Source organism: Moschus berezovskii, chromosome 15, assembly GCF_049115385.1.
Source record: "Moschus berezovskii isolate FMDL1 chromosome 15, NW_MosBer_1.0, whole genome shotgun sequence".
Taxonomy (NCBI): Eukaryota; Metazoa; Chordata; class Mammalia; order Artiodactyla; family Moschidae; genus Moschus; species Moschus berezovskii.
The window spans coordinates 74,856,797-74,884,138 of record NC_142474.1 but is presented as its reverse complement, the minus strand read 5'-3'; the positions used below and the strand labels follow the sequence as shown (position 1 = coordinate 74,884,138).

The 27,342-nt window shown below is 39.9% G+C and overlaps 1 protein-coding gene across 13 annotated transcripts in view; it reads right to left on the bottom strand.

The window, feature by feature from the left end:
- The window catches only part of LOC129556582 (ankyrin repeat domain-containing protein 26-like), a 99,895-nt gene that overhangs the window by 58,186 nt on the left and 14,367 nt on the right, over positions 1 to 27,342 (bottom strand). For 8 of the 13 annotated variants that reach the window (XM_088844254.1, XM_088844244.1, XM_088844245.1 and 5 more), the window contains 12 exons: positions 25,099 to 25,159; positions 24,810 to 25,006; positions 16,351 to 16,480; positions 15,988 to 16,049; positions 14,531 to 14,618; positions 11,959 to 11,987; positions 11,792 to 11,864; positions 9,157 to 9,405; positions 8,036 to 8,118; positions 2,601 to 2,743; positions 2,268 to 2,327; positions 999 to 1,169 (listed from right to left, as the gene is read on the bottom strand). In XM_088844254.1, coding sequence (XP_088700380.1) covers positions 999 to 1,169; positions 2,268 to 2,327; positions 2,601 to 2,743; positions 8,036 to 8,118; positions 9,157 to 9,405; positions 11,792 to 11,864; positions 11,959 to 11,987; positions 14,531 to 14,618; positions 15,988 to 16,049; positions 16,351 to 16,480; positions 24,810 to 25,006; positions 25,099 to 25,159 — 1,346 coding nt within the window. The remainder of the gene's footprint in view (positions 1 to 998; positions 1,170 to 2,267; positions 2,328 to 2,600; positions 2,744 to 8,035; positions 8,119 to 9,156; positions 9,406 to 11,791; positions 11,865 to 11,958; positions 11,988 to 14,530; positions 14,619 to 15,987; positions 16,050 to 16,350; positions 16,481 to 24,809; positions 25,007 to 25,098; positions 25,160 to 27,342) is intronic. The other 5 variants (XM_088844248.1, XM_088844246.1, XM_088844253.1 and 2 more) reach the window with 5 other exon arrangements.

Genomic DNA, 27,342 nt, shown 5'->3' with positions numbered 1-27,342 from the left:
TAAAGATTTGCTTTTTGTAAAGAAATTAATCAATACACATTCATTCAAGCATTCTGCTGTTTCTTTACGCTTCCGACATACACTTGTGGAGCACACCGTATGTGTTAAGGACACTTTCAGTACAGGAAGCATGGTTTTTCTCATTTAGATCTTTATCATCCGAAGTAATAAAGTGTATAAGATTGTTAATTGTTTCTACTGAAAATAAACAAAATCCTCCCCTTTTGAATGAAGTTAACATGATGTGATGTTTCACAGTACTTACAAAATCAGAGCTACCCTCGATGATACTATCAACTAGAATCATCAAGGAATGATTAAATCCTATTCAGTATAACCTAAATATCTGTAAATTCATGATTATATAATTTAAAAAGATCTATGTATGATAGAATTAACTTAAGTAATCATCTACATATTCATTTATATAAGACTATTATGCTTCAGAGCCAATGAACCAGCCCTTCCCCAAAACTACATATGTACAGAAGTACATATGTACATAATAAGCATGTACAATAATAATAATGTACAGTTAATTTATTGTCATAGTTTAAGATAATGTCATACAATCAATAGGCTTTCTAATATTGGAAATGCAAACAAGATTAAACTCAATAAACACTTCCTCCGCTGGCTCATTTCCAACAGCATACACACTCTACCAGCTCCCCTCTTAATATAAAACAAGAAATTCCTTTGAACTCCACATTCCTCTTCAATTACCATCCAGTTCTTCATTGCCTGCCCCAGTAAATATTCCCTATGGAGCTGTTAACGTGTATTCACTACAGTCCAGCTTCCAAGTGGACTATTTACTGAAACGACTTCCGGCCAAAGGCACAGGTCCTCTCCGTAACCTTTCTGTGGTGTTCATCCAGTAGAGTTGAGGATTCTCTTCTCTTGGCCTGTATACTATATTATGCTGCTCTATTTCCAGAAGAAGTATTCAGTGCTAATATTTCTTCCCCTAGAAATAAAGAATCTGTCCGTGTTACCTGCCATCCTCTCGATCCTCTTTCCTCAAAATGCTGTCATCATTCACATGCAGCAGACCACCAGGCAGCGAATCGGTCTTTCCAAATATTGGTGCAATCACACATTCTTCCTGGGTCCAGTTGCCATTGTTCTTTTTCTCTATTTCCTTCCTGGGCACGCCAGGATCGCTACTTTAAAGAATCCACAAAAAAGCCAATGTTTTCAAATAATTCAACTAATAAAGAATAAAAAAACAATTCTTGTAAAATTCCAACTCTTACCCATCTTAAGTCATTAATTAATTCACAAAACAGTTACGAAGTACCAACCATATGCAAGGAAACAAATTCTTCCTTCAAACACAGATATACAATTATGATACAATATGATATGTAGGAATTGACATATGAAAGTCATAAGTGGAATAAGGAAGGATTCACAGAAGAAGTGAAGAGAGGAGGCCAAAAGGAAGAGAAAAGCGAGAAATCATTCCACTGGGAGACTAGAATGTGAGCACACAGGTCAGGCACACAACATCTAGGTTGTTTCCTAGGAACCTGGAAGGAAAAGTACAAAACACATGAAAGAAAGTAGAGACATGCATCTGGAAAGACACTGGGAAGAACCTCAAGGGCGACACTGAAAACCTGGAGTCCACTGGCTAAACACAATGATTCTTAGACATAGGAGCCATAATTAGATTTACACTATATTTTTTGTATTGCTTTTAAATACGGTAATGTTTAATTTCGGAATTTCCCTGGTTCTCCAGTGCTGAGGAATCTGCCTGCTAGTGCAGGGGGCACAGGTTCGATCCCTAGTCAGGGAAGATAGCACATGCCGCGGAGCAATGAATCCTGTGCTCCACAACCACTGAAGCCAGCACCCTAGAGCCCATGCTCAGCATCAAGAGAAGCCACCACAATGAGAAGCCCAAGCACTGCAGCTGCAAAGACCCAGCACAGCCAAAAAAAAAAAAACCCTCAAAGAGAAAAGTAACAATTTAGATGATTTTGAAAATGACAAGTGGCACATCCACCATGAAAGAAGCAATCAAATTTAGCAGGGTGGGGGGCAGTTTACTTGTAAACCACCCACATGGGTGACGTCAGCATCAAGGATGAAAGGCAGGTGCCTCGTCAGCTCTCCTGCCACCAGCAACAGTTTGGCCTCCATCCATGGACACACACAAAGTGCTAGGAGAAAACTGCCAACCAAGAGTGCTCCATCCAGAAAAGCTGTCTTTCAGAAATGAAGGAGAAATAAAAACTTTCCCAGACAAAGCAAACCTGAGAGAGCTCATCACCACTAGTCCCGCCTCATAAGAAATGCTGAAAGAAGTCCTCAAACTGAAATGAAAGGATGTTCGTTAGTGACATGAAATAAATTTAAACATACAACACACTGGTTAAGGCAAGTATGCAGTCAAACGCAGAATACTACTGTAACATAGTGGTATGTTAACAAATAACTAGTATTAAGGCTAAAGGATGAGAGTACTCAAAATAACCATATCTCCAGTAAAATATAAAATTCGTCAGTCACAAGCATTAGCTCAAGTTAGAAATGATTTTACAGGCAATTAACAAATGACCTACTGCTAAATATCGATAGAGGCTTACCTATCAGAACCTTCACTCTGCATGGCAGGAAACTCCTGCTTCTTGTTTCCTCCACGCTTTCTCTGCTGAATCCATCGGCTCTCAGCAGCAGCATCCCAGACGCTGTCTGATACTTCCACTTCACTACTTTTTCCTTCTTCAACCTTTAATGAAAGTTTGACACTAAGAATGATTGCTATTACTTAATTCTAGAGACTCTGTTTTCAATTTATTATTTGACTCAGCATTTGCCCTGATGTTATCTGATAAAGATATTTTTGAACTTAATTTTATCACTTACAAGTCACTGAAATTTTTCTAAAATGTGCTTCTTTCTGTTTGAGGGAAAGAAACAAAATGCCCAAAATTTCAAGAAAGGCTTTCTTAATAAGATACAGTTATCCACATCCAGTCTTCCCCATCTGAATGGCAGAGATAGAGAAATAAAAACACACAACATCTGCCCTCTTCGGTCTTTACCACCTGGATTTTCCATGAAACAGTCAGATGTAGAGGATGTGACACCTTAGTGCCTCAGAGACAGAAAGGAATCTTTCTTCTTTCTGGACTAAAGCTATTCTTTCCCCACTGCCTTTTCCAATTCTTTTTTCACTGGGATCCAGGCGAGAGCAAAAACCTCATGGTGTTCACTGAAATATATGAACCAAAGCTTACCAAAACACAAGGAGCAGAATGAAACTGAGGAGAGGTTAGTTAGTGTGGAATTCTGGAATATAAGTAACGCTTCCCAACTCCACATTCAATAACCATCAGATTTTATAGCTAGAGGGTACAGAAATAACTATCTACCTTTGCCCACTATTTACCAATAACAGCTCTAAAATAAAAAAAAGGTTAAATGATATGTTCAAAGCCCCTAAAGTGGCATTCCCTAACATTTTATGGCACCAAAAGAGATGATACAATTCTGTAATCTTGAATCCGATAAAATTACCAAACAAATTCCTCAAATGAATCAGGTAAGTGAAAAGCGTGACTTTGGCAAAGTAATTTAAGTCTTAAGTTGGGGGTAGGGTTTACTCTCTTTTTTCTTTAAAGGAGAATAGCTGCATTTTCTTCTTGTTTTGTCTTACACAAAAGAGCAAGCAAGTTTCAAAGCCTACTATGGAAGAAAGAAATATCTCACAGCATCTCAAACATCAGTTTTTTCTTTGGAGATACACACTTGATTCTTTTTCTTTTTCTGCTGAGGGTGTATACTACCTATTGGCTTCCCTGGTGGCTCAGATGTTAAACAATCTGCTTTCAATGCAGGAGACCTGGCTTCGATCCCTGGGTTGCGACGATCCCGTGGAGAAGGGAATGGCTATCCACACCAATGATATTCTGGCCTGGAGAAATCCATGGACAGGGGACCCTGGCCAGCCACAGTCCATGGGGTCACAAAGAATCAGAGACGACTGACCAACTCTCACACACACATATACTACCTATGTGACAAAATCACACATGTCAAAACTTACTACATTTTAGTAAACAACATAGTGAAGAGGACTCTCTCAAAAGAGACATCTGAGAGTGGTGATTAAAAACAGCCTGAAGTGGCCATGTTGGATATCTAAGTGCCCAGGGACTGAGGAAAGCAGAGAAGGTCACACATATTCAACCACAAGGAAGAGATTAGAGGAAATGTGTGTTTCTGTCCCTTCTCGCAGTCTCTGCTTTCTTCCCATTCTGTGGAAATGCAACGTATATTTAAGCCAACAAAGTTAAACAAACACACACACACTGCAAAACCCTAGTTGATCATAGTCCTTGAACACTTTCCTCGGTGCTTATTCTGGCTCAGGCGGTTACATGGTGTGTAGGTAAATGAGTTTCCCAGTCCAAATGAAAGACTGACAGAGACAGAATTAGATTGATTGAAGGACAAAAGCCATGAAAACAGTTTCCTGAATTCCTATTATTTGGATGGCAGAAATAATCTATTTCTACACAAGTACCTATTTAGATGACCCCACTTTATGCATAAGTAGAAAATCAAAATGGACCAGATCATCCAGAAAGGGAGAAACCAAAGCAAGAGCAAATGAACCTCTACCTCTTTTGCAAGCTGAATGGTCTCTTTTTCCAAAGCTAACAACACTACTTGTACCATGTCTATTGTGTTCTTAAACCTCTGCATATCCTTCTGCAGTTCTTCATTGAGATACACTTTGGATGCTCTGTGACTATTCGGTGGAGAAGAGTTCCCATTTTCTAATTCGGTCCCACGCTTTCATCATCACTAGCACTGCAATTACCTGCATGCAGTAGCTTCTGGAACCAGTCCTGTATAGGTTTGGTTTTCTTATCAGTATTGTTAACGACAGCAGGAGTACCGTGAGTTTTTATTTGAATTACGTATTTCATCTTACCGGAGCAGACAAGCCACAGACAAGATTGATGTGTCTGTCCGATGTCTAATTTCCGACTAGTGGGATTTTGCCTCGTATTGTCTGATATTTTCATATCAAACTCTTAGTCTTCTTTCACTTCAAATGTAACTACCTGGTTCCCTACTTTTTTATTTTCTACGTCATTATAAAAACTCTCCTCATTTTTGATAAACACATGTTCAATATCTAGTTTATCACTTTCAAGGTCTATTTTATTTTCACTGAAACCAAGCCTTGAAGGTGACTGACAAGCGTATCCCGGGGACCCACAGTTTATTCGACGAAAAAACATTTTCGAGACTGGGTTCTTTTTGTTGAGGACATACTTGGAATACTAGAGAGACAGCTACTCCAAATGCATCTTTCTCCCCACCATCAGGTGTATTATTTGTCATGTGAGGAGGTATTTCCTTTCTGTTTGTTCCTTCTTTAGGGTGATCATGTAGTGACTCCTCCTGAGGACAAATAATAATTTTGTATTTCTCACAAATTTCACCTAACGTCTGCTTTAACTCATTTGTGATAGTTTTAACTTCTCCTTCCATTCTAATTTGCCTTGCTTGATCCACATGTTTTCATACTTCTCCACATAAGGAGGCCCTGAACGTACAGATCTGTCCTGTCTACAACATTCCTTATTCATTTCCGATTCTTGAGGCAACTTTTGCAGCTGCGAGAGTGGAAAATTAACTGGTTGATTTTCAGGTGTCTTTTCTGGTAGGGAACAAGTGTGCAAAATAATATAATTTTTAACTAATCCAGTATGGATAAAGAAAAATCAGAAAATTATTAAAATTTCACTGTTAAACTTCTTAATTTATATGTAACTACTCACAAATCACCAGATCACAACTAAGAAGTGAAAAATAACTTGCCTTACCCAAAAATAGGAGAAAAACATTCACTCACAAACCCAATTTTGCAACTGTTTGATTGATTTAAACAATGCATACATGTGAAATCTACCAAAAATGAATTAGATGATTTTTAATGTTCTAAATGCTTCTTCCCTTAAAAATATTTCACCTCACTACACCATATATAGGGAGTCCCTACAGCATGTCTGTTAAGTGTAAGGTCAAAACGGCCCAATGATGTTAGATAAAAGAACTCAGACACCAAACAGGTGATTTAACAAGCTTTCATGGCAAGGCGCTCCCTGGCGGGGTTCCCGGACCCAGGTAAGTGAGGTCGAGGAAGTCCGCGCCCGAACAAAGGCAAGAGGCAGCTTATATAGCTTTACAGGAAGAAACAGCGAAATTTTTCCCGATAAGGCAAGATTTGGAGTGGTGGTCCCTCATAGGTCAGTTAGCCGGGAGGCAAGACTGGGTTGGTTGCCCGGTCTGCTCAAGGTTGTGCTGACGCAGTGAAATAGTTTTTGCTGTTTCTGGGCAGAATGCTGTTTCTGGACAGTAGGGGGAGGTTAGGAGAGGGTTGATTTCTACCAGGAACCGCTATATCAAGGACACTCAAGCAGTGGGGGAGGGAATGAGGGAACAGAGCACAATAGTCAGCGTTTTTTCCACCAGCGGGGAAAAAAGGAAGCGGGGGAAGGACAAGAGGCCAAGATGGCCACCGAGGTCCGACCTTACATTAAGATTTTTGGTTTTCCGTTTTAAGGACTAATATCTGGAGAATTAATAAAATATCTTTATATGACCAGGAGCTAAAATCAATTAACACTGATCAGACAGAGGAACCAATTCCTAAATTTTAACGCAAATTATATATTACGATGGAGTTATACATCAATACATATCACCTGCTTACATTCAGTTATGTGTGTGCTAAGTCGTGTCTGACTCTGTGACCCCAAGGACTGAGGCCGACCAGGCTCCTCTGTCCATGGGGGTTCTCCAAGCAAGAAGACTTCAGTGGGTTGCCACACCCTCCTCAACCCATGCCTTCCCAACCCAGGGATTGAACCCAGGTCTCCCACACTGCAGGCGGATTCCTTACTGTCTGAGCCACCAGGGAAGCCCAACAATACTGGAGTGGGTCCCCGATCCCTTCTCCAGGGAAATTTCCCGACCCAGGAATTGAACCGGGGTCTCCTGCATTGCAGGCAGATTCTTGACCAGCTGAGCGACCCAGGAAGCCCCTGCATTCAGTTATCTTATGTTCTGCTGCTGCTGCTAAGTCACTTCAGTCGTGTCCGCTCTGTGCAACCCCACAGACGGCAGCCCACGAGGCTTCCCCATCCCTGGGATTCTCCAGGCAAGAACACTGGAGTGGGTTGCCATTTCCTTCTCCAATGTATGAAAGTGAAAAGTGAAAATGAAGTCGTTCAGTTTTGTCCGACTCTTACTGACCCCATGGACTGCAGCCTACCAGGCTCCTCCGTCCATGGGATTTCCCAGGCAAGAGTCCTGGAGTGGGGTGCCATCGCCTTCTCCTATATTATGTTCTAATATCCACCAAAGAAAGGGGATAAAGCATTCTTCATAATATCTACTGACTTCCCACCCTGAAATAAATTAGAATGTTATTATTTGTACCCTAAAAACAAAGGTCCAATCTAGAAGGTTCGATTCTCCTAATAGGCAACCTGGTTGATTCTATGACCCCACTCTCTCCCTGAATGTTCATCCCAAGTCAATCATGCTGAGATGATAGGTAGAATGAATCTTTCATCTCGGCATCAGTGACTGGCGATTTCAACGGAAAACCATGAGCCACTGGGAATGATTTCTCTTTACACGTATCTCGGTCAGAGGCCGTCATATTGTTCGTAATTTCAACTGCTTAACCTTATGATTCAGTATTTGATATCACCTTAATCATGTAATGAAGTTATAAAAATGGAAGAAGTAAACAAGTCAGGAACTTTTTTCCCCTCAATTCCAAAGACAAACTATAAAGTATAATAGATTCTAACAGCATTTTAAGTTGTATAGTTAAAGGGCTAGAAAACTATTAAATTATTATCTATCAATTCTAAAAGGATAATTGTGAAAGGCACTTTATTTGTTATGGACTCTGTTACACACCGGATTGTGTTGCTAAAGCAAAGAAAATGGTATTAAACCAGAAATTTCAATTTATAGTTTTACTCACCTGTGAATGGTTCCTTTCATCTCCATCAAGTTTTTCTTGTTCTTCCTCCAATATCACGTCCAAGTCTAGTTCTCCTGACAAATCTGCATGTTTAGGTAAAATTACTTAGAATATTTAGATAAAAGACATAATCTTTATTTAAAACACAGACTTAAAAGAGTGTATCAAGTGACAACTTAAGTTCATCTTGTCTTCAGATGAATATTTACTTCTTTAAGAAATCCTTCCAATGATCAAAAGCTTCAACAAACCATTTGGGAACTACCAGAGGTCACCAGGATACAGGCACATAAACATCTCAAAGATTCATTCATGAATTCATCCAAGCATCCGTGAAAAAAACAATCAGAAACCAAACAAAATTTCAAAATGCAGGACAGACATATAAAGCCACAGTATATTCTCTTCTCTGCTTCATCACAGTACCTTTTCAACAACACGCCAAGCCTCAACTGCATTATTATTCTTAGTTTACGAAATTCCTCTTACTTTGTACGCTTTTATCAATTCCTTCATCTAAAATGCTTCCCTGTACTCTTCTGACGAATTACTTTTCATCTTTTAAGACTCAACCTGCTTTGTGACTTGCCCTTGATTACAGCTGTCTTTCCCCAGATAAACAGCTGTCCCTTTCCTTGTAGCTACCTTAGTACTTTGTAGATTTTTCTAGGGTATCTTTATAGACTTCTCCAGTGATAGACATACATCTGAACTGTAAACTATTTCTTCACATGTCTATCCTCTTAGCTTCTAGACTGCAGAGGACAAGCTGTTAAAAATCACCTTAGTATAAATATTCTTAATTATTTTTCAATAATTACTTGTCTACCAAGGTCTCACAAAGAGTCCCAAAGTTCTAAATATAGTCCTGCTACCCACGCTGAGACGCATGCTAAACACTAGCCTAAATGAACTTGCTTCCTCCAAACTCTCTTTGTTATTTCTTTACTATGGTCAGAGGGAGAATGCAAGCACCTTAAGAGGTATTGTTTGGCTGCAGGTTGCATAAAAGGAGTCAGCTAAGGTAGACTTTGCCACAAAATCTGATCCGGAACCGTCAGAAGGACGGTAAGGCCGTGCCCAGGGGGCGCGTGGCTGAGTGCCCTGGGCTTCTGCATTACCTTCTTTGCTTTCTCTGTTCTTTGGCAGCGGAGACTGGCACAGGTGATGGGGCGTGGAATTCCCTACCAGAAACACCGCTGCCTTTTTCATCTTTTCTTTATCTGGTACGGTCTTCAGTCCGAGTTCTGTGGGTGCCGACTGATTTTTGGTCACTGATTGGGACACCAACGGACGCTGATCATCAACTTTCAAATGCCCGGCTCTTTGACAAGTCTCCCTACTGAGGCTCGAGCTAGTCGAATCCCTATCTGAAAAATGTGAAAACAAAGTCTCCATGGATCAGGATCTGAGGCAGAATACAACTCTGCCTACCTCGTACAAAGGCTTTCTTCAGAGAATCAGTTCCACGTGCTCCTTCCCCTCAAATTCAGTACTCCTTCAGAGGTTACGCTATCCCACGTGTCACTGTCATTCATGAAGAGATGTTAACTAGCGTGTCTCGCTTCTTCTACGTTTTCTTTTCCAGTATTACTTTGAGTCACCCAATCTTTATTACATACTCTGTATTTCATAAGAACTTTATTATTATTTTCCTTGAACATACAAATATTTTATTAACAAAATTTATCTCTAATTTATTTTACCTTTAATTTTGCATGACAATATTGTGTGTTCTAGAGACCATGGTTTTCAAAACACTTTTAATGAATGGTACTACTTTAACTAATGGTAGAAACCTAGACAACATATTAGAAAGCAGAGACATCACTTTGCTGACAAAGGTCTGTACAGGCAAAGCTCTGGTTTTTTCAGTAGTCATATGTGAGGGCTGGACCATAAAGAAGACTGAGCACCGAAGAATTGATGATTTCAAATTGTCATGCTGGAGAGACTCTTCAGAGTCCCCTGGACAACAAAGAGATCAAACCAGTCAATCTTAAGGGAGATCCACCCTGAATAGTCATTCGAAGGACTGATGCTGACGCTGAAGCTTCAACACTTGGCGCGCCTGATGCGAACAGCTGGCTCACTGGAAAGGCACCTGATGCTGGGAAAGACTGAGGGCAGGATGAGAAGGGGAGGGCAGGAAGAGAAGGGGGCGGCAGAGGATGAGATGGCTGGACAGCATCGCTGATTCAATGGAAAGGAACTTGGGCGAACTCCAGGAGCTGGTGAGGAACAGAGAGGCCTGGCTACAGTCCATGGCGTCACAGAGTCGGGCACGGCTCAGCGACTGAGCACCACCACCACCAACAACAACTTTAATTTCACTGAGACGGTCCTTCCTCAATGGACAAATGTCTTCACTCATTTTTAAAGCCTTGGATAAACATCATAACCTGCAGAAGGAAATGGCAACCCACTCCAGCATTCTTGCCTCTTGCCTGCAAAATCTCTTGGACCGAGGATCCTGGCGGGCTACAATCCATGAGGTCGCAGTGGCTGAACACGACTTAGCGACTAAAGAAAAACATCATGAACTTATATAAGAAATGACAGCCTGGTGTGTGACTAATGGTTTCCATGTGAAAATAGGTAAGTGTAGGACCACACTGGATCCAAAGAGCACAGAGGGACATGAGACAGGAATGAATACACCGCAAAAAACTAAAACTGTCAGATCTAAATTTCTTAACAGAAGTCAAAGGAACAAGCTAGAAATGTAAAAAGGAAACTTAAAACCCTGTGTCAACACAAGGGCCCCTTTACCGTTTCACATCCAACCACTTCAATGGTTTAAAACAGGGGTTCTCAAGTGTCCCCTCAGAATCGCTGAAGTCCAGAGACCCATCGGGTCAGGGGGTCCAAGAGGTCAGAACTATTTTCACAACAACAGTAAACATTCCTTCCATTCTCATTCTGTTCTGCGGGCACAGTGGACTTCTTCAGAGACACGAGATGTGCTATCACAGCACTGAGGACTAATGGAATCAGCAACTATGATTGTGTGTGCCTGTATTTTAAGGTTTTCAGTTTTATTTTCCAACATAGTGAACCACAATAGACTTAAACAAAGTTCCTTGGAATGCTCAATAATTTCTAGAAGTATAAAAGGATGCTAAAGCTGAAAACTTTCAGAATCGCTGTTTTCAAAGATTATGTCTATCGAATCCAACGGATGATTACTCCCCCTACTTGTAATAATCAAAGACACCAAACACACACACACACAGAGTCTGCTTATCAAAACATCTGATCGGCCTACATTCATCTGTGTAACAACACTGAAATGAAATAATTATCAGCTGAAATACAACTGACAGGTTAGCAAGTGAACCTTTACTCTAAGTAAAGGTCAGAGTTCAAATAAGCATTTTTGGACACTGGAAAAATCTTACGGTCTAATAATTAATCTCTGAGAACTCCTGAGAGTATAGAGATTCCAAACTGAGAACTTAAGGGTATCGAAACATATACAGAAACATCTTGAGTTCAAGCTTACATTTTAAACATTTCTTGTTCATATGCTTGTAAATATCTTACCTTTCAAAACATGGATACCAACAAAAACATTTGCCTTATGTATGTCCAATTCTGCTATTAAGTTTGCAAAGAAAAGTTAGGAGTATGAAGAGCTAGCATTTCAAATATTTCAGTGTCCCTCTTTCCAGAAGGGACTTCCCTGATGGCTCGATGGTAAAGCGTCTGCCTGCAATGCAGGAGCCAGGGTTAAGTGTGTATCACAAAATTTACCTGAACTAGATGTTTGTGGACCCTTCTTTCCGGCTGTTTTATTAGGAACAGAATCCTTCACTCCGACTGCAGGCTGAATGGGTTTGGAAACAAGTTGATTAATAAATAATGTACATATGATACAATCCGCAGTTCATAATTCAAGATAAAAGCATAAACGTTTTTACCTTCACATTAAGACATTTCTCAGGAGGAACTAAAAGGCAAAGGGACATAGAGTTAATTACATGTAAATGTGAAAGCCAGCTGTACATTCATGCAGAGTTAGTACCGAGCAGAATCCTCGTGCTCAGCCTTGACACTGAATACATTTGGTTTCAGTGTCTTGTTTTTAGGGGGATGTTAGGACACTGGCAAGACAGACATATGAATCCATTACAGATAGTGAAGAAAAATTAGGAATACAGGTTTACCTAAACAGGCAGTAAAATTTCAAAAGTAACATCATGTTTTCAATGAACTTAGAAAATACCAAAGAGCACACAGACCAACGTGAACATGCTGACTGATGAGGAGAAGATGGATCTTAATCGGAGGAGCAAACCATGACCCCAAGAAGACAAAGGTGAAAACAGATGGCAAAATGCAACAGTGTATCTTGAATGCAATACAGCAGTACCATTTACACGATTATACTACAAGGATTTAACATGTTCTTCAATCTGCCCAGTCATTTAAGAAGTGCACCGTTGGGATGACAGTTCAGCTCAATGTATAATTCATTTTTCATCAGAGAAAGAGTAATGAACCGAGTAGCTCGGATATACCCTTGTAGAAAATGGTTCATAAAAATATTCATTTTTTTCCCCATACCCATGTGGGCTACTGGTATGCCTGCATGTCTTGGCTCCTCTAGTTTAGCCATCTTAAAATTTCTCGATCCGCTCATGCAAGAAGGCTATATAAGACACACCTACGAAATAATGTACAATAAATTCTCAACATTGAAATACAATGATCAAAGGGAAATAATCAACTTAATTGGCACAGAATTATTAGATGATAAAAATCTTGCATGTTTTAAAATCAGTGTAGGTATTTATTGAAAATAACAATTCTAGCATTTAGGGAATGAACCCTATCAATCTGTTTTGTTTCAAAACTTAGTTTGGTTGGGTACATCACGCTAATGCTTAAAAGGATTTCTGTGAAACAACTGTCAAAAAATCAGTTATCTTAAAAATAGTCAAACCCTCCGTACTCAAAGTAATCTAATTTGGATCACAAATAGCAGTACAACATATATCTTTGATGTCTATAGTTACTTGGAATAGCTGGGGTTCACCCTACTTCTAGCACTCCCTCCTGCCTCCTGTAGTAGTGTCGGGAACAACAATGATCTTATCTCTTTTCAGGGCAAATACATGGAAGCCTCTGGAAGGAGTTCTCTCAAGGTTCCTCATCAACTCCAAACTCACCTCCCTGAAGCCCTGCTTTTGTCCTTTGGTCCTTTCACTAGGGTCCTTCCTCTGTGAAGGGGAACCTTTGGACTCGTGGTCTGAATTCTTTCCCTTTACACTCTTCCTGTGGATCATCCCCACCACTGCTTTCTCCCTCCCTGCTTAACGTGCTCCTTCGACTCTTTGCTTCCCTCTGGCTATAGACACGCTCAGAGAGAAACATAAAACAATGCTTTTCCTTGATCCTGTTAGGCCTGCACCAGCCAATGCTCTTCTTCCAGATTTCTCTAAACGCAAGGCTACACCCTTGCTACTCAGACAGCTTGTTAGAAATGCAGAAACTCAGACCTCCTGCTCGGCATGTGCACTTCCCACAAGGTGTCCAGGCGACTAATTAACATTTGAGAAACTCTAGTCTATGCGGAGTCTGCTTCTACATGACTTCCACTTCATTCATTCTCCTGAAATCTCAGCCTCAACTCCTCACTCTAACACTTCCCCCCAAACTGAAACTGCGTTACCAGTTGGAAACTTTCCAGTGGACTCTCTATCAGGCTGTGGGTTCCTTGGTCTCCCCATCACGCCCCCTGCTCTCTCCTCCTTTCCAGCTCTCTTGCTCTGTCCCATGAGACACCATCCTACAAAGCAGCAGCATTTCCCATTACAGCTGAGCACCTACACCCAAGCTCCCCCAGAGGATGACAACCCGCTCTGCACGCCCAGGGACCGCACTTCTGAGTGTCTTCCTAATAACAAGTCAACAGGAAGAGGGGGGAACTTTGCTGTTCTTCTCTGACACGTTTTGGTGCCGGAAGCCCACTTCATATTCACCGTCTGTGTCAATTACTCTCCCTTCTTCTAAAGACCTATCTTACTTATGGCCACCTTCCCCATAGGCCCTTGCTTCCTTTGCCTTCATTTCCTCCCTGCACCCTCCGCCTCTCTCATCGTTCATTCCCTCTTTCCTCTGACTTCTCGACCTTCCTTTGGTTGTAGAGTATCTTGAAACAGAACTAGTAATTGTTTCTTTTGTCCATGTGGCACACGGAATCTTAGTTCCCTGACCAGGGATCAAACCTACACCCCTGCACTGGACACTCTTAACTTGTGGACCTCCCAAGAAGTCCAGGAACGAGTAACGCAGCTCGTGAAACTGGATTCTCAGTTTAACCTGTGGCCGACACCCGATGAGACACACAGTTTCCCTCCTCTTCTCGTCCTCTGCCTCACTCCGCAGGTGACAGGTGTTTGCTCTCTTTTGCTTTTATTGCCTGTTACAATATTCCCATTTTAAATCAATATTCTGTCAAATAACCTTTCTACAAAATACAGTTCTTACCGTCTACTTGTCCATTTAATATATTTTTTCCTCTCTGATCGCCAGATAAATGATCCACACACTTCCGTGGAACGCTCTCAGAGATACTCTGTGAAAATGAATATTGAGTTCCATGAAGCTTTCCTAATGTCTTCTTAAGAAAACACCCTACTTTTAAAAACCGCCTACATTTAACCCAGTTAAGACAGGTTTTGCCACGATCTCACAGCTGCCAAATGACAGAACCTGCATGCTGACTTCATACACCGCTGGATCACCAGGCAGTGGCTGCCAGCAACGAAGACATCAGGCCCTTCCGATCTCCTTCCATAGCTGCCACCTTCAAACAGGGCACGGTTACCTTCTGTTACCTCAAGTACGGCTGCCATAAAGGCACCCTGCCCTGCTACTTCAGTTTAGTCGCTCAGTCGTGTCCGACTCTTGGCGACCCCCATGGACTGTAGCCTGCCTAGCTCCTCCATCCATGGGATTTTCCAGGCACGAGTACTGGAGTGGCTTGCCGTTTCCTTCTCCAGGGCATCTTCCCGACCCAGGGATTGAACCTTGGTCTAATACGTTGTGGGCAGATGCTTTACCGTCTGAGCCACCAGCGAAGTCCCCTTGCTACTTAAACAATTCAAAATGGTTTGTACTTATTAAAACATTGCTAAAGCAACTGCTGTTATTATAACCCCACATATTTATTACTATTCCCCATGGTTTTGCTTCTCTTGAAATGTTTCTTCCAGATTAACCTGACAATCCACACACAGTAACACCTTCCAGTGTCAAGCACTATCTTTCAAGGTCCAACTGATAAAAAACCACATTTCGACCTGTTTCTCTCCGACCCTCTCTAGCAGTTTTACACGTGCACATGTACATACATTTGGTTGGGAGACTTGGACTGACAGACACACACTGCAGGCTATTGTGTATGAAATAGGTAACTAATGAGGACCTACTGTATAGCACAGGGAACGCTACTCAACATTCTGCACTGGCCCATATGGGAAAGAATCTAAAACACAAGCCACACACACACACAAAGAGGCAATACACACACTCACACACAAAGAGGCGATACACACACACACAGACAAAGAGGCGATACACACACACACTAAAAAAGAGGCGATTCACACACACACACAGATATAAAACAAAGAAACATCTGGCCATGGACTGACCTGAAATAATGTTTAAATTTTCAAATAAATGTAACTTCAACGGATTCCTTATGATCTCTAAGCCTTGGTTTCTGCACTACGCTGACTTCATTAGGTGAATCTTACAAATGAACAAAAGTGTACTATGTGCTAGTATTTAGCACAGAAGTATTTTATTTAATATAGGTTAGAAGTAAGAAAAGACTTTTGATAGGGAAATGCAAAGGTGAGAAAGTCACAGCATCTCCCGCTTTCATGATCTTATATTACTCAGGGCTTACATTTCAAAATAATAACAGAAGACAGTACCTCAGAATCCCAAGGTGATTCTATATCTTTCTCTTCTCCCAATCCTACGGCTGACATCATGTCTGTAAAATGCAGTCACAGATATATGAATGAGAACAGTCACTACTACGAATTGTAAAGACATGTGTAAGTCTATCTCTATCCACAAATATTCCCATAAAATAAAGCAGTGGAAAAGAATTTCAGAGGGTTGAAGCATTTTCAGGTAGAAAAACTTGGTAGTAGGTGGGACACGTCTGAAGAAAGAGAGCAAATGAAATGTACTTAAAATGAAATGGATATCGTATTTGGATCTATACCCTTTACATGTCTTTATATTTGCTTTTAAGTACAGAAAACATTCACAGGCATTCACTGACTTACCACTTCTATTATTTTTGTGTGCTCTATCAACAGAAGTCAAATGGTCATGATCTGCTTGCTCTTGGGGAGCCCTTTCAATAATATCAGCATCACTTTCTTTTTCAACAAGATCTGGCTTTGTGGCTCCTTCCTGTCAAAACAAGACAACATAAAACAAAAACCCAGCTTCAGAAAACACATTCATTCATTTGGTCCTTCACCCCGTCAGTGAGACGACAAACAATCGCTGTGTCTAGGACGTCCTGTAGGGTGTCCTGGGAGAAGTTAGAATTGTAAAGAAAAGAGGGATTCTGCTCTGTGTCTAGGCGAGGCAGAGACACACGGAAACAAACAAGAGCAGAAGAGTATCCTCCGAGAGCGCTGCCGCTGAAGCGGACAGAGCACAGGAAGGGCACCAAGGAGAGAGGAGGCAGGTGTACCTGCGAGCTCAAGGACCGCTGTGACAAAGGGCTGTGTCTCAGAAGATGGAGAGTGCAGAGCGGGGGGCGGTGAGGGGATTGTAGAAGGGCGGCCCGAGCCAACACATGAGGTGCGCAACAACGTTAACAAGTCACGTGGAAAACCAGATCACAGGTACTGGGAACTGAATAGAGAGACAAAACTGGAGGACCAGGTTCAAACAGGAAAAAGCAAGTGTCATCTTCTTCCTTCCGGTGACAGGGATCTACTAAACAAGTAAAGGCATCACATCATCACAAACATATTTTATTTTCGGTGGTGCCACGCTTTTATTCAAATGAAGGGAAAGGCTGCACTACACTAGGAAGTAGAAAGTTCAGTTTAGTTCAGTTGTGTCCGATTCTCTGTGACCCCCTGTCTGTCCATCACCAACTCCCAAAGTTTACTCAAACTCATGTCTGTTGAGTCGGTGCTGCCATCCAACCATCTCATCCTCTGTCGTCCCCTTCTCTTCCTGCCTTCAATCTTTCCCAGCATCAGGGTCTTTCCGAATGAGTCAGTTCTTCACATCAGGTGGCCAAAGTTTCAGCTTCAGCATCAGTCCTTCCAGTGAATATTCGGGACTGATTTCCTTTCGGATGGACTGGTTGGATCTCCTTGCAGTTCACGGGACTCTCAAGAGTCTTCTCCAACACCACAGTTGAAAAGCATCAATTCTTTGGTGCTCAGCTGTCTTTATAGTCCAACTCTCATATCCATACATGACTACTGGAAAAATCATAGCTTTGACTAGATGGACTTTCGTTGGCCAAGTAATGTCTCTGCTTTTTAATATGCTGTCTAGATTAGTCATAACTTTTCTTCCAAGGAGCAAGTGTCTTTTAATTTCATGGCTGCAGTCACCGTCTGCAGTGATTTTGGAGCCCAAGAAAATATAGTTTGTCATTGTTTCCACTGTTTCCCCATCTATTTCCCATGAAGTGATGGGACCGGATGCCATGATCTTAGTTTTCTGGATGTTGAGTTTTAAGTCAACTTTTTCACTCTCCTCTTTCACTTTCATCAAGAGGATCTTCAGTTCCTCTTTGCCTTCTGCCATAACGGTGGTGTCATCTGCTTATCTGAAGTTATTCATATTTCTCCTGGCAATCTTGATTCCAGCTTGTGTTTCGTCCAGCCCAGAGTTTCTCATGATGTACTACTCTGCATATAAGTTAAATAAGCAGGGTGACAATAAACAGCCTTGATGTACCCCTTTCCCTATTTGGATATTTGGCCTTGGAGTACAGAATGAAGCAGGGCAAAGGCTCATAGAGTTTTGCCAAGAGATCGCACTGGTCATAGCAAACACCTTCTTCCAAGAACATAGGAGAAGACTCTACACATGGACATCACCAGATGGTCAATACCGAAATCAGGTTGATTATATTCTTTGCAGCCAAAGATGGAGAAGTTCTATACAGTCAGCAAAAACAAGACCGGGAGCTGACTGTGGCACAGACCATGAACTCCTTAGAGCCAAATTCAGACTGAGATTGAAGGAAGTAGAAAATATGACAGTATTTTACAGGACAGCATTAAAAATAGAATTAAAAAAAAACCTATAAGCAATGCTCCAGAGTGGACAGTAAGCACACTAGACACTGTACATCATGCAAAGTGTCCATGAAACTGGAATTAAAAAGCTAATTTGGCTTTAAAAACATCCAAATAAAAATGGTAACAGTCATTCTAAAACAAACTGCAGAGCCAAGAGGAATGAAAAGATTGACAAGTATATTTTAGAAAGGTTACTCTTGGCAGCAACGTAAAAAAGAACTTCAGGGTAGCAAAACTAGAAAGGAATATTTCAAGATTATAGGGGAGAGAGTGAGTTATGTTGATAAGATATGACAAGTGATAAGCAGGCAGAAAATACTGAACTTCCTGAGTGACTGGAGGTGGCATTTTCAAGGAAGTTTGGAATCCAGGATTTTTCCTGCTGTGGCATTTCAGTGATGCTGTCTACTAGGATGGGGAGGACAGATGAAGGGATAGCTTACAAAGAGTCAGGGATGAGGGAAGCGTCAGGGACAATGCCTTCAGTTTGGGGTGTAATAAATTATTTTGAGGCGTGCAAGGGACTCAGAAGAAAGGAGTTGGGTAAATACGTTTGAATTAGACACAGATAAACTTATTCAGGTAAAACATATACTGTAAAGATAATTATTTGTAAAAGATACTAACCTGGTATAATTAATGCAAACCTAGGCAGAATTCTGAACTTTTGAAAATAAAACAATACCAGGGGAAGAAAGCTGTGAGATTAAAACTGTCAATTATATATTTCAACATGTTTCAAGGATATAAAAATATACTTTTATAAATATATGCAAATACTCATTTCTGCCGTATTACCATAATAAGCATTTTTAAGTTTAATGAAAAGGTTTAATTGTAAAACACCAATTCAAGATGCTACAAGAAGACTCTGTTTTAAACTTGATCTTAAAAGACAAGTTTTAATTTGTAGAAGAGAAATGCTTATGTGAGGATGAAATTACGAGGCATTTTAAAGTACTACTATGACATAAGAAAGAAACAGAAAGCCTATTTGAAAAGATCTCATTCAAAACTGATGGAGAAATCAACAGCTTTACAGACAAAGCAAAAGCTAAGAGAACTGAGCACCACCAAACCAGCCTTTGTGGTTCAGCTGGTAAAGAATCTGCCTGCAATGCAGGAGACCTGGGTTCAATACTGCAGTGGGAAAGGCTACCCACTCCAGTATTTTGGCCTAGAGAATTCCATGGACAGTCCATGGGGTCACAAAGAGTCAGACACGACTGTGTGACTTTCACTTTCAAACCAGCCTCACAACAAACACTAAAAGGATTTACAGCCAGTAAACACAAGAGAAAGGAGAGACCTACAAAAGCAAACCCGAAACAATTCAGAAAATGTCAACAGGAACAGATAGATCGATTATTACTTTAATGTAAATGGATTCAATGCACCAACCAAAAGATACAGAATAACTGAACGAATACAAAAACAACAGCCAAATATATACTGCCCACAAGAGACCCGCTTCAGACCTAGAGACACATACAGACCGAAAGTAAATGGATGGAAAAAGATATTCCATTTGAATGGTAACCAAAAGAAAGCCAGTGTGGCCATCCTTATTTCACACAAAATAGACTTGAAAATAAAGAATATTATGAGAGACAAAGAAGGACATTACATAATGATCAAAGGATCAATCCAAGAAGAAGACATAACAATTGGAAATATTTATGTCCCCAACATAGAAGCACCTCAATACACAAGGCAAACACTAACAGGCATAAGAGGGGAATTCAATAGCAACACAGTCATAGTGGGGCACTTTAACACCTCCCTTACACCAATGGACAGATCATCCAAACAGAGAATCAATCAGGAAACACAAAACGTCAATGAAACATTAGACCCAATGGACATAACTGATATCTTCAGGACTTTCCATCCAAATGCAGAACAATACACTTTGTTCTCAACTGCACACGGAACATTTTCCAGGATAGACTGCATCTTAGGCCACAAATCAAGCCTCAGGAAATTTAAAAAACTGAAAATATATCACGTATCTTCTCTGGTCACAACACTATGAGACTAGAGATCAACTACAGGAGAAAAACGGCAAAAAACACAAACTCATGAAGATTAAACAATTCATTACTAAATAACGAAAAGGTTACTGAAGAAATAAGAAGGGAAATCAAAAGATTCCCAGAAACAAATGACAACAAAAACACGACCACCCAAAACCTATGGGAGTCAGTAAAAGCACTTCTAAGAGAGAAGTTGATAGCAGCACAATCCTACCTCAAGGACAAGAAAAGCATTGAACAGGCAACACTCTACATTTAAAGCAGCTGGAAAAAGAACCAAAACCCCCCAAGTCAGCCAAAGGAAAGAAATGATATAGATCAGAGCAGAAATAAATGAAAAAGAAAACGAAGGAAACCATAGCAAAGATTAATCAGACAAAATACTGGTTCTTTGAGAAGATAAGCAAAATGGACAAACCACTCGCCAGACTCATCAAGAACAGAAGGGAGAAAAATCAAATTGACAAGATTAGAGATGAAAAAGGAGAGGTTACAACAGACAACACAGAAATGAAGAGGATCATAAGAGAATGTTATGAGCAACAACATGCTAATAAGAGAGACAACTGAGAGGAAAGGGACAGATTCTTAGAAGAGTTCAAGCCCCCCCAAAACTGAATCAGGGAGAAATAAAAACTACAAACAAGCCAATTACAAACACTGAAATTGAAAGTATTATCCAAAATCTCCCAAAAACAAAAGCCCAGGGCCAGATAGCTTCACAGGGGAATTTTATCAAACATTTAGAGAAGAGCTAATGCCTAGTTTTCTGAAACTCTTCCAAAACACTGCAGAGGAAGGAACACTTCCAAACTCATTCTATGAGGCCACAATCACCTTGATACCAAAACCAGGCAGAAACAACCCAAAAAAGAAAATTACAGGCCACTATCACTGACAAACACAGATGTAAAAATCCCCAACAAAATTCTAGCAAACACAATTCAACAACACATTCCATAGCTCATACACCATGATCAATTCGGGTTTATGCCAGGGATGCAAGGATTCTTCAATATACACAAACCAATTTCAATGTGATGCACCATCTTAACAAACTGAAAACTTAGAACCATATGATCATCTCAATAGAGGCAGAAAAAGCCTTTGACACAATTCAGCACCTGTTTATGACAAAAGCCCTCGAGGAAATGGACACAGGAGGAACCTACACCAACACAGTAAAGGCCATATAGGATAAACCCACGGCAAACACTATTCTCAATGAGGAAAAATGAAAAGCATTCCCTCCAAGATCAGGAACAAGACAAAAGTTGTCCATTCTCACCACGATTACTCAGCATGGTTTTGGAAGTCCTAGCTATGGCAATCAGAGAAGAAAAAGAAAGAAAAGGAATCCAGATATGAAAAGAAGAAGTACAACTCTCACTTTTGCAAATGACATGACTACACATAGCAAACCCAAAAGAAACTATCTATTTTCTAGTAAAACAAAATTACTAGAGCTAAACAATGAATTTAGCAAAGTTGTATGATACAAGGTCAATACACAGAGATCACTTGAATTCCTTTATACGAACAATGAAAACCCAGAAAGTGAAATTAATGAGCCAGTCCCATTCACCACTGCAACAAAAAGAATAAAATATCTAGTAATAAACCGACCTAAGGAGACAAAAGACCGGTCTACGGAAAATTCTAAGACACCGAGGAAAGAAAAGAAAGACAACATAAACAGGTGGAGAGAGATTCCATATTCCTGGGTAGGAAGAATGAATAGTGTGAAAATGACTATACTACCAAATGCAATCTACAGATTCAGTGTGATCACTTTCAAATTGCCAGTGGCATCTTTCACACAACTAGAACAATACATACAATGGAATATTACTCAGCCATAGAGAGAAACACATTTGAGTCAGTTCTAACGAGGCTGACAAACCTAGAGCCTATTCTCCGGAGTGAAGCAAGTCAGAAAGAGAAATACAAATATCATATACTATTTGCACAGATATGGAATCTACAAAAATTCTGAATCTACAAAGGTACTGATGAATTTATTTGCAGGGCAGCAATGGAGAAACAGACATGGAGAACAGACTTAGGGACATGGAGGGGGGAGGAGGGAGAGGGTGAGATGGATGGAAAGAGTAACATGGAAACTTACAATTCCATATGTAAAATAGACAGCCAAGGGGAATTTGCCATATGGCCCAGGGAACTCAGAAAGGGACTCTGTGACGATCTAGAAGGGTGGGATGGGGAGGCAGATGGGAGGAGGGTTTGGGAGGAAGAGGACATGGGTGTACCTATGGCTGTTGATGTCGGACAGAAAACAACAAAATTCTGTAAAGCGATTATCCTTCAATTAAAAAGTAAATACATTTTATGAAAACCCCATTTGAAAATTTCGTCGTTTTCTTATTTCCCTGTAAACAGCACACTAACGGCTCTGATTTTCTATCTATGCCTTCTGCAATGGCAGATAAAGACTGAAGCAACAATCTAGATGTAAGAAAATTAGTAAAACTATGATTATCCAAGTTGGAGATTTAAAAGTTTTCAAATACATCTATGATTATCAAGCAGGATAAAATATTCACATCAGGAAAGAACAAATGAGCTGAAAAAATCAAGTAACCACAATGACTGAGTTTTAGATATGGAAGAATTTGCATTTTAGTTTAACATGCATAACAAAGAACTGACATGCTAATTTAACACCTATAAATACTGAAGCTAATAAAGTTTCTTAAAACCGAAACCTAACTTAAAAATAACTTCTTAACTTAAAAAATTACTTCTTAAAAATAAACTTCTTAAAATTTTATTCTTTAATAAAATTCTTAAAATGGAATATACATATTACTAGAGATATTTTAAAAAGTAAAACATTATCTTTCTGAGATAATTTTATAAACTCTGTTGGTAATTCTTCTTTCCTTATGATTTTATAACAAGTAGTCTACATAAGAAAAAAATCATGAATTGTGATTTCATTCATTTAATGTGTGTCATTGCCCATCACTTGCAGATATTAGGAAAAGATAAATCAGAATCTCTCTGGGAGGGGGCGGGGGGACGTTCTACATTTTTTTCTTTAAGACTGCTGCAGCTTAAAATTTTCTCATGTCATGAAGAGAGTTTAAGAATCTCATGGATATAATTATAAATTAAAATTTCAGTGAAAGACAAGATAAAATGCTATTTATTTCCTCTTTATTTTCAAAAAGATCCAAAACCTCCACCAAGATTATACCAAACAGTAAGATAAATTAGTTGAGTACATTAACTATGTATCAAACAGTAAGTTAGTAACCACAAGAAACAGAAGGGCCACAAATTCTTAATTCATAATATATCTGCTGCTACTGCTGCTAAGTCACTTCAGTCGTGTCCGACTCTGTGCGACCTCATAGACGGCAGCCCACCAGGCTCTGCCATCCCTGGGATTCTCCAGTCAAGAGTACTGGAGTGGGTTGCCATTTCCTTCTCCAATGCATCAAAGTGAAAAGTGAAAGTGAAGTCGCTCAGTCGTGTCCGACTCTTCGCGACCCCATGGACTGCAGCCCACCAGGCTCCTCGGTCCATGGGATTCTCCAGGCAAGAGTACTGGAGTGGGTTGCCATTGCCTTCTCCACATAATATATCTGCTTAGGCCTAAAACAGAGCTCATCTAGAACTGCGTATGAATTAAAGTTTTGCTAGATTAAATAGAAGACATCGCTTCATTAATTTCAAAGTGAGAATTTTTTTAAAAAAAGAACTCACTTCAAATTGAAATGAACTTCCAGAGGGAACCATATTCAATACAGATATATACATATACAAGCGTAACCAAGTCACATTGCTATACACCTGAAACTAACACAGTATTGTAAATGACCACACTTCAGTGAAAGAAAAAGACAAAAACCACCACCAACCTCAAAGACAACCACCAAAACAGCTAAGGAGCAAATGTTCTTTCAGTTCTTCACAAAAATCAGCTATATGTCATTCAGAAGAGTGTAAGTATTGAGTTTTCACAACCTCACTTTCTCCTAAGTGGAATTGGAAATAATTCATCTCATATTTATAATCTAGAGAACCTCATCCGACTTACCACCACTATTTCTGTTGTGTTTGTAAAATGATCTGTTTCATCTTGACCTTCATTCCACCTCCTATTCATCTTATCTTTCTTAAATGAATTCTTCCCCTTCATCGCCCTCCCCATCTTCATACTCATCTAGCTGTTTTTCCTAATTGCTTTGTAATTTTTTTCTTTCATAATGGCATACTTAGTATGCCAACATTTATAAATCTGAATCATGCAGATATATTGCTCTTATCACATCATTTTGTATCGTGACTTTGAAGTCTTCCATTTCCGCGGTGGGATCCTTTTTCTCATCATAAGGATCAAGGGAACGGTGTGTGAGAAACTACAGGGGAGACAGAGTTAAAAACAAAACAACTAACCTTTGCTAGACCAAGGCCTGCGGGAGTCCTGACTGGTTCTGGAAGAGGCTCAGGCCTTGGGAAGGCAGGATGGGAGAAGCCCTGGACCCCAGGTGATGTTTTGGGAAAGGTTTCAACCACGTCTCCAATTTCAAGATCAGAATTCTTGTCCTCAGAGAAGGTGGTACTCCCTGGCCTCACAATGCCACATTCTGCTTCTAATACAGTGAAAACAGGGGAGAGTACATGAGAACCTGGGTCATTTCAAATCAGGGGAGAACACCAGGAGGGCAGTCTTCAAATAACTTACTGTTTCTCTTGGATTGCTGAAAAGCCTCCGTTAGCCTTGCTGAGTTTCGTTTCGGGACATGCTGGAGAAGAAAATAAGAGCCTGAAGAATGACAAGTATCAACTCGAATAAAAGAATTATAACCTCCCCCATTCCTCTCTGATCGAACACAAAGAGCACAGGCTCTGCAGTCATTCAGATGTGGATTCAAACCCCAGTTCTGCCACTGACTGACCTTCTCACGGGGTAAGCGTTGTGACAGATGACATCAGAAGCCCCGGATGTTCCTGTCCTTACCCCTAACTGACTGCTGGACAAATACTATGACACCCACTAGATTATTTGCTCTGCCAAAATGTTCTAGAAAAAACATTTATTCCTGGGAGTAGTTTAGAGTACTATTGAAAAACTAAGGCATTTAAATTCATTGCTATATTTTGAAATTTGCTTGCATGATTTCTATATGCATGAATTATCACTTGGGAAGGCAAATATCAAAGTTTAGATTTCAGTAGAACCTTATTTAGATAGGTTACAAGTGCAAACAGGATACGCTGCTTCTATTCTGTTTGTTAAACAACTAAAGACAAATGATTGTTTCCATTCGGCTCCTTCGAAGAAAAAGGGAAAAAAAACAAGAGTAAACCTGTAGGGATCATGAATGAAAGCCACAAACACACTAAACAGAACGCCGTAATCAAACATGTTCACAATGGACGCAGAGAGAGATGCACGGAAAGAACAGACCCTGAAGAAAAGTATTCTGCAAGGAAAAATGAGGTTAACAGTTAAAAAAAAAAGGTGGAGGAGGAAAAAGAAACAGAGAGACATTCCTAGTCAAGTACAAACTTAAGGGAAAAAAAATAAGTATAATAAGGTTTGTGGAAAAACACATACATTTTAAATTCATATACAACAGATCAGTAATATGTCAGTATTCCGAAGGATATACTATGAACAAAGCCTCTGTTTTATATGCTTTTATTAATATATAAATTATGCATCTATATGGCTCTTCAAGTTTTATGAAAATATCAACATACATTTATATAAAACATATATTTAAGACATAGGCTTTTGTTCATAATATAGCCCTAGTATACCGATCGGTATCACTCTAAAACTTTTTGTTTATAAACACTACCGCATTAGAGTTGAATTTTGCCACTATAAACAATGTCATTCGATTAGCCCCACATGGTCATCAGTCAGTACCCGAATGTTGTAAAGTATTACTTGAGAGAGAGAAAAATTGATTAACAAATATTCCTAACTATTCACTGGGAAAAGAACTGGTCATCAAAATTCTGAGGAGGACATATGGCTTGAAAAGAAACATTTAATGGAACACAAGATGGGGCTAAAAAGGTCAAAAATTTTAACCTAAAATTCTCATCTCACAATTGGTGGACACTGAAAAAAATACTGCAACCCTTTACTTTTCACGTATTTCTTCTTTATTTCCTTCTTATGCAGGACCGCCTCCCTCAACATAACTCAACTGAACGATGTTACCTGTAACATTATCTAGGATACCGTGTGTCTCTTCATTTATTCACATTCAAAAGCTATTAACATGGTTCTTAGACTCGAGACCTATGCTACACGCTCCAGGAGATGCACAATTGTTTCCTGAAGTCCACTAGCTTACACTGATACAGGGCTGTAAGGTGAATACTTAAATCACAGTAATACAAAATGTCTGAAATCTGAAGTTTCAGAATGTGACACAAGGACTTGGAGTAGGTTTTTTTAAAACTACAATAGAAAAAAAAAAATCTCAAGTTGTAAGTTTTATCTTATGGTTACTAAAAGTCTCTGCTTTTATGACGTGAAAGTCACTCAGTCGTGTCCGACTATTTGCAATGCCATGGACTATACGGTCCATGTCATTCTCCTGGCCAGAATACTGCAGTGGGTAGCTGTTTCCTTCTCCAGGGGATCTTCCCAACCCAGGGATTGAACCCGGGTCTCCCGCATTGTAGGCAGATTCTTTACTGTCTGAGCCACAAGAGAAGCTGCTTCTATAGCTGGTGATTATTTTAGGCAAACACGTATTCTTCAATGAGATGAAGAGTCGTGAATATACTCTTAATAGAATGCTTGAGAAAACACAGTGGAATCCCTTTATAATATGGATTTTGCAGAAACAGAATTTAAATTTCTAAATCTCCATAATTTCAACTTTTATTTTAGTCTTAATGTAGAGCCAAGACAGAAACAGAGAAAGAAAGAAAAAAAAAAAAGGCCCTCCTAACAACTCTA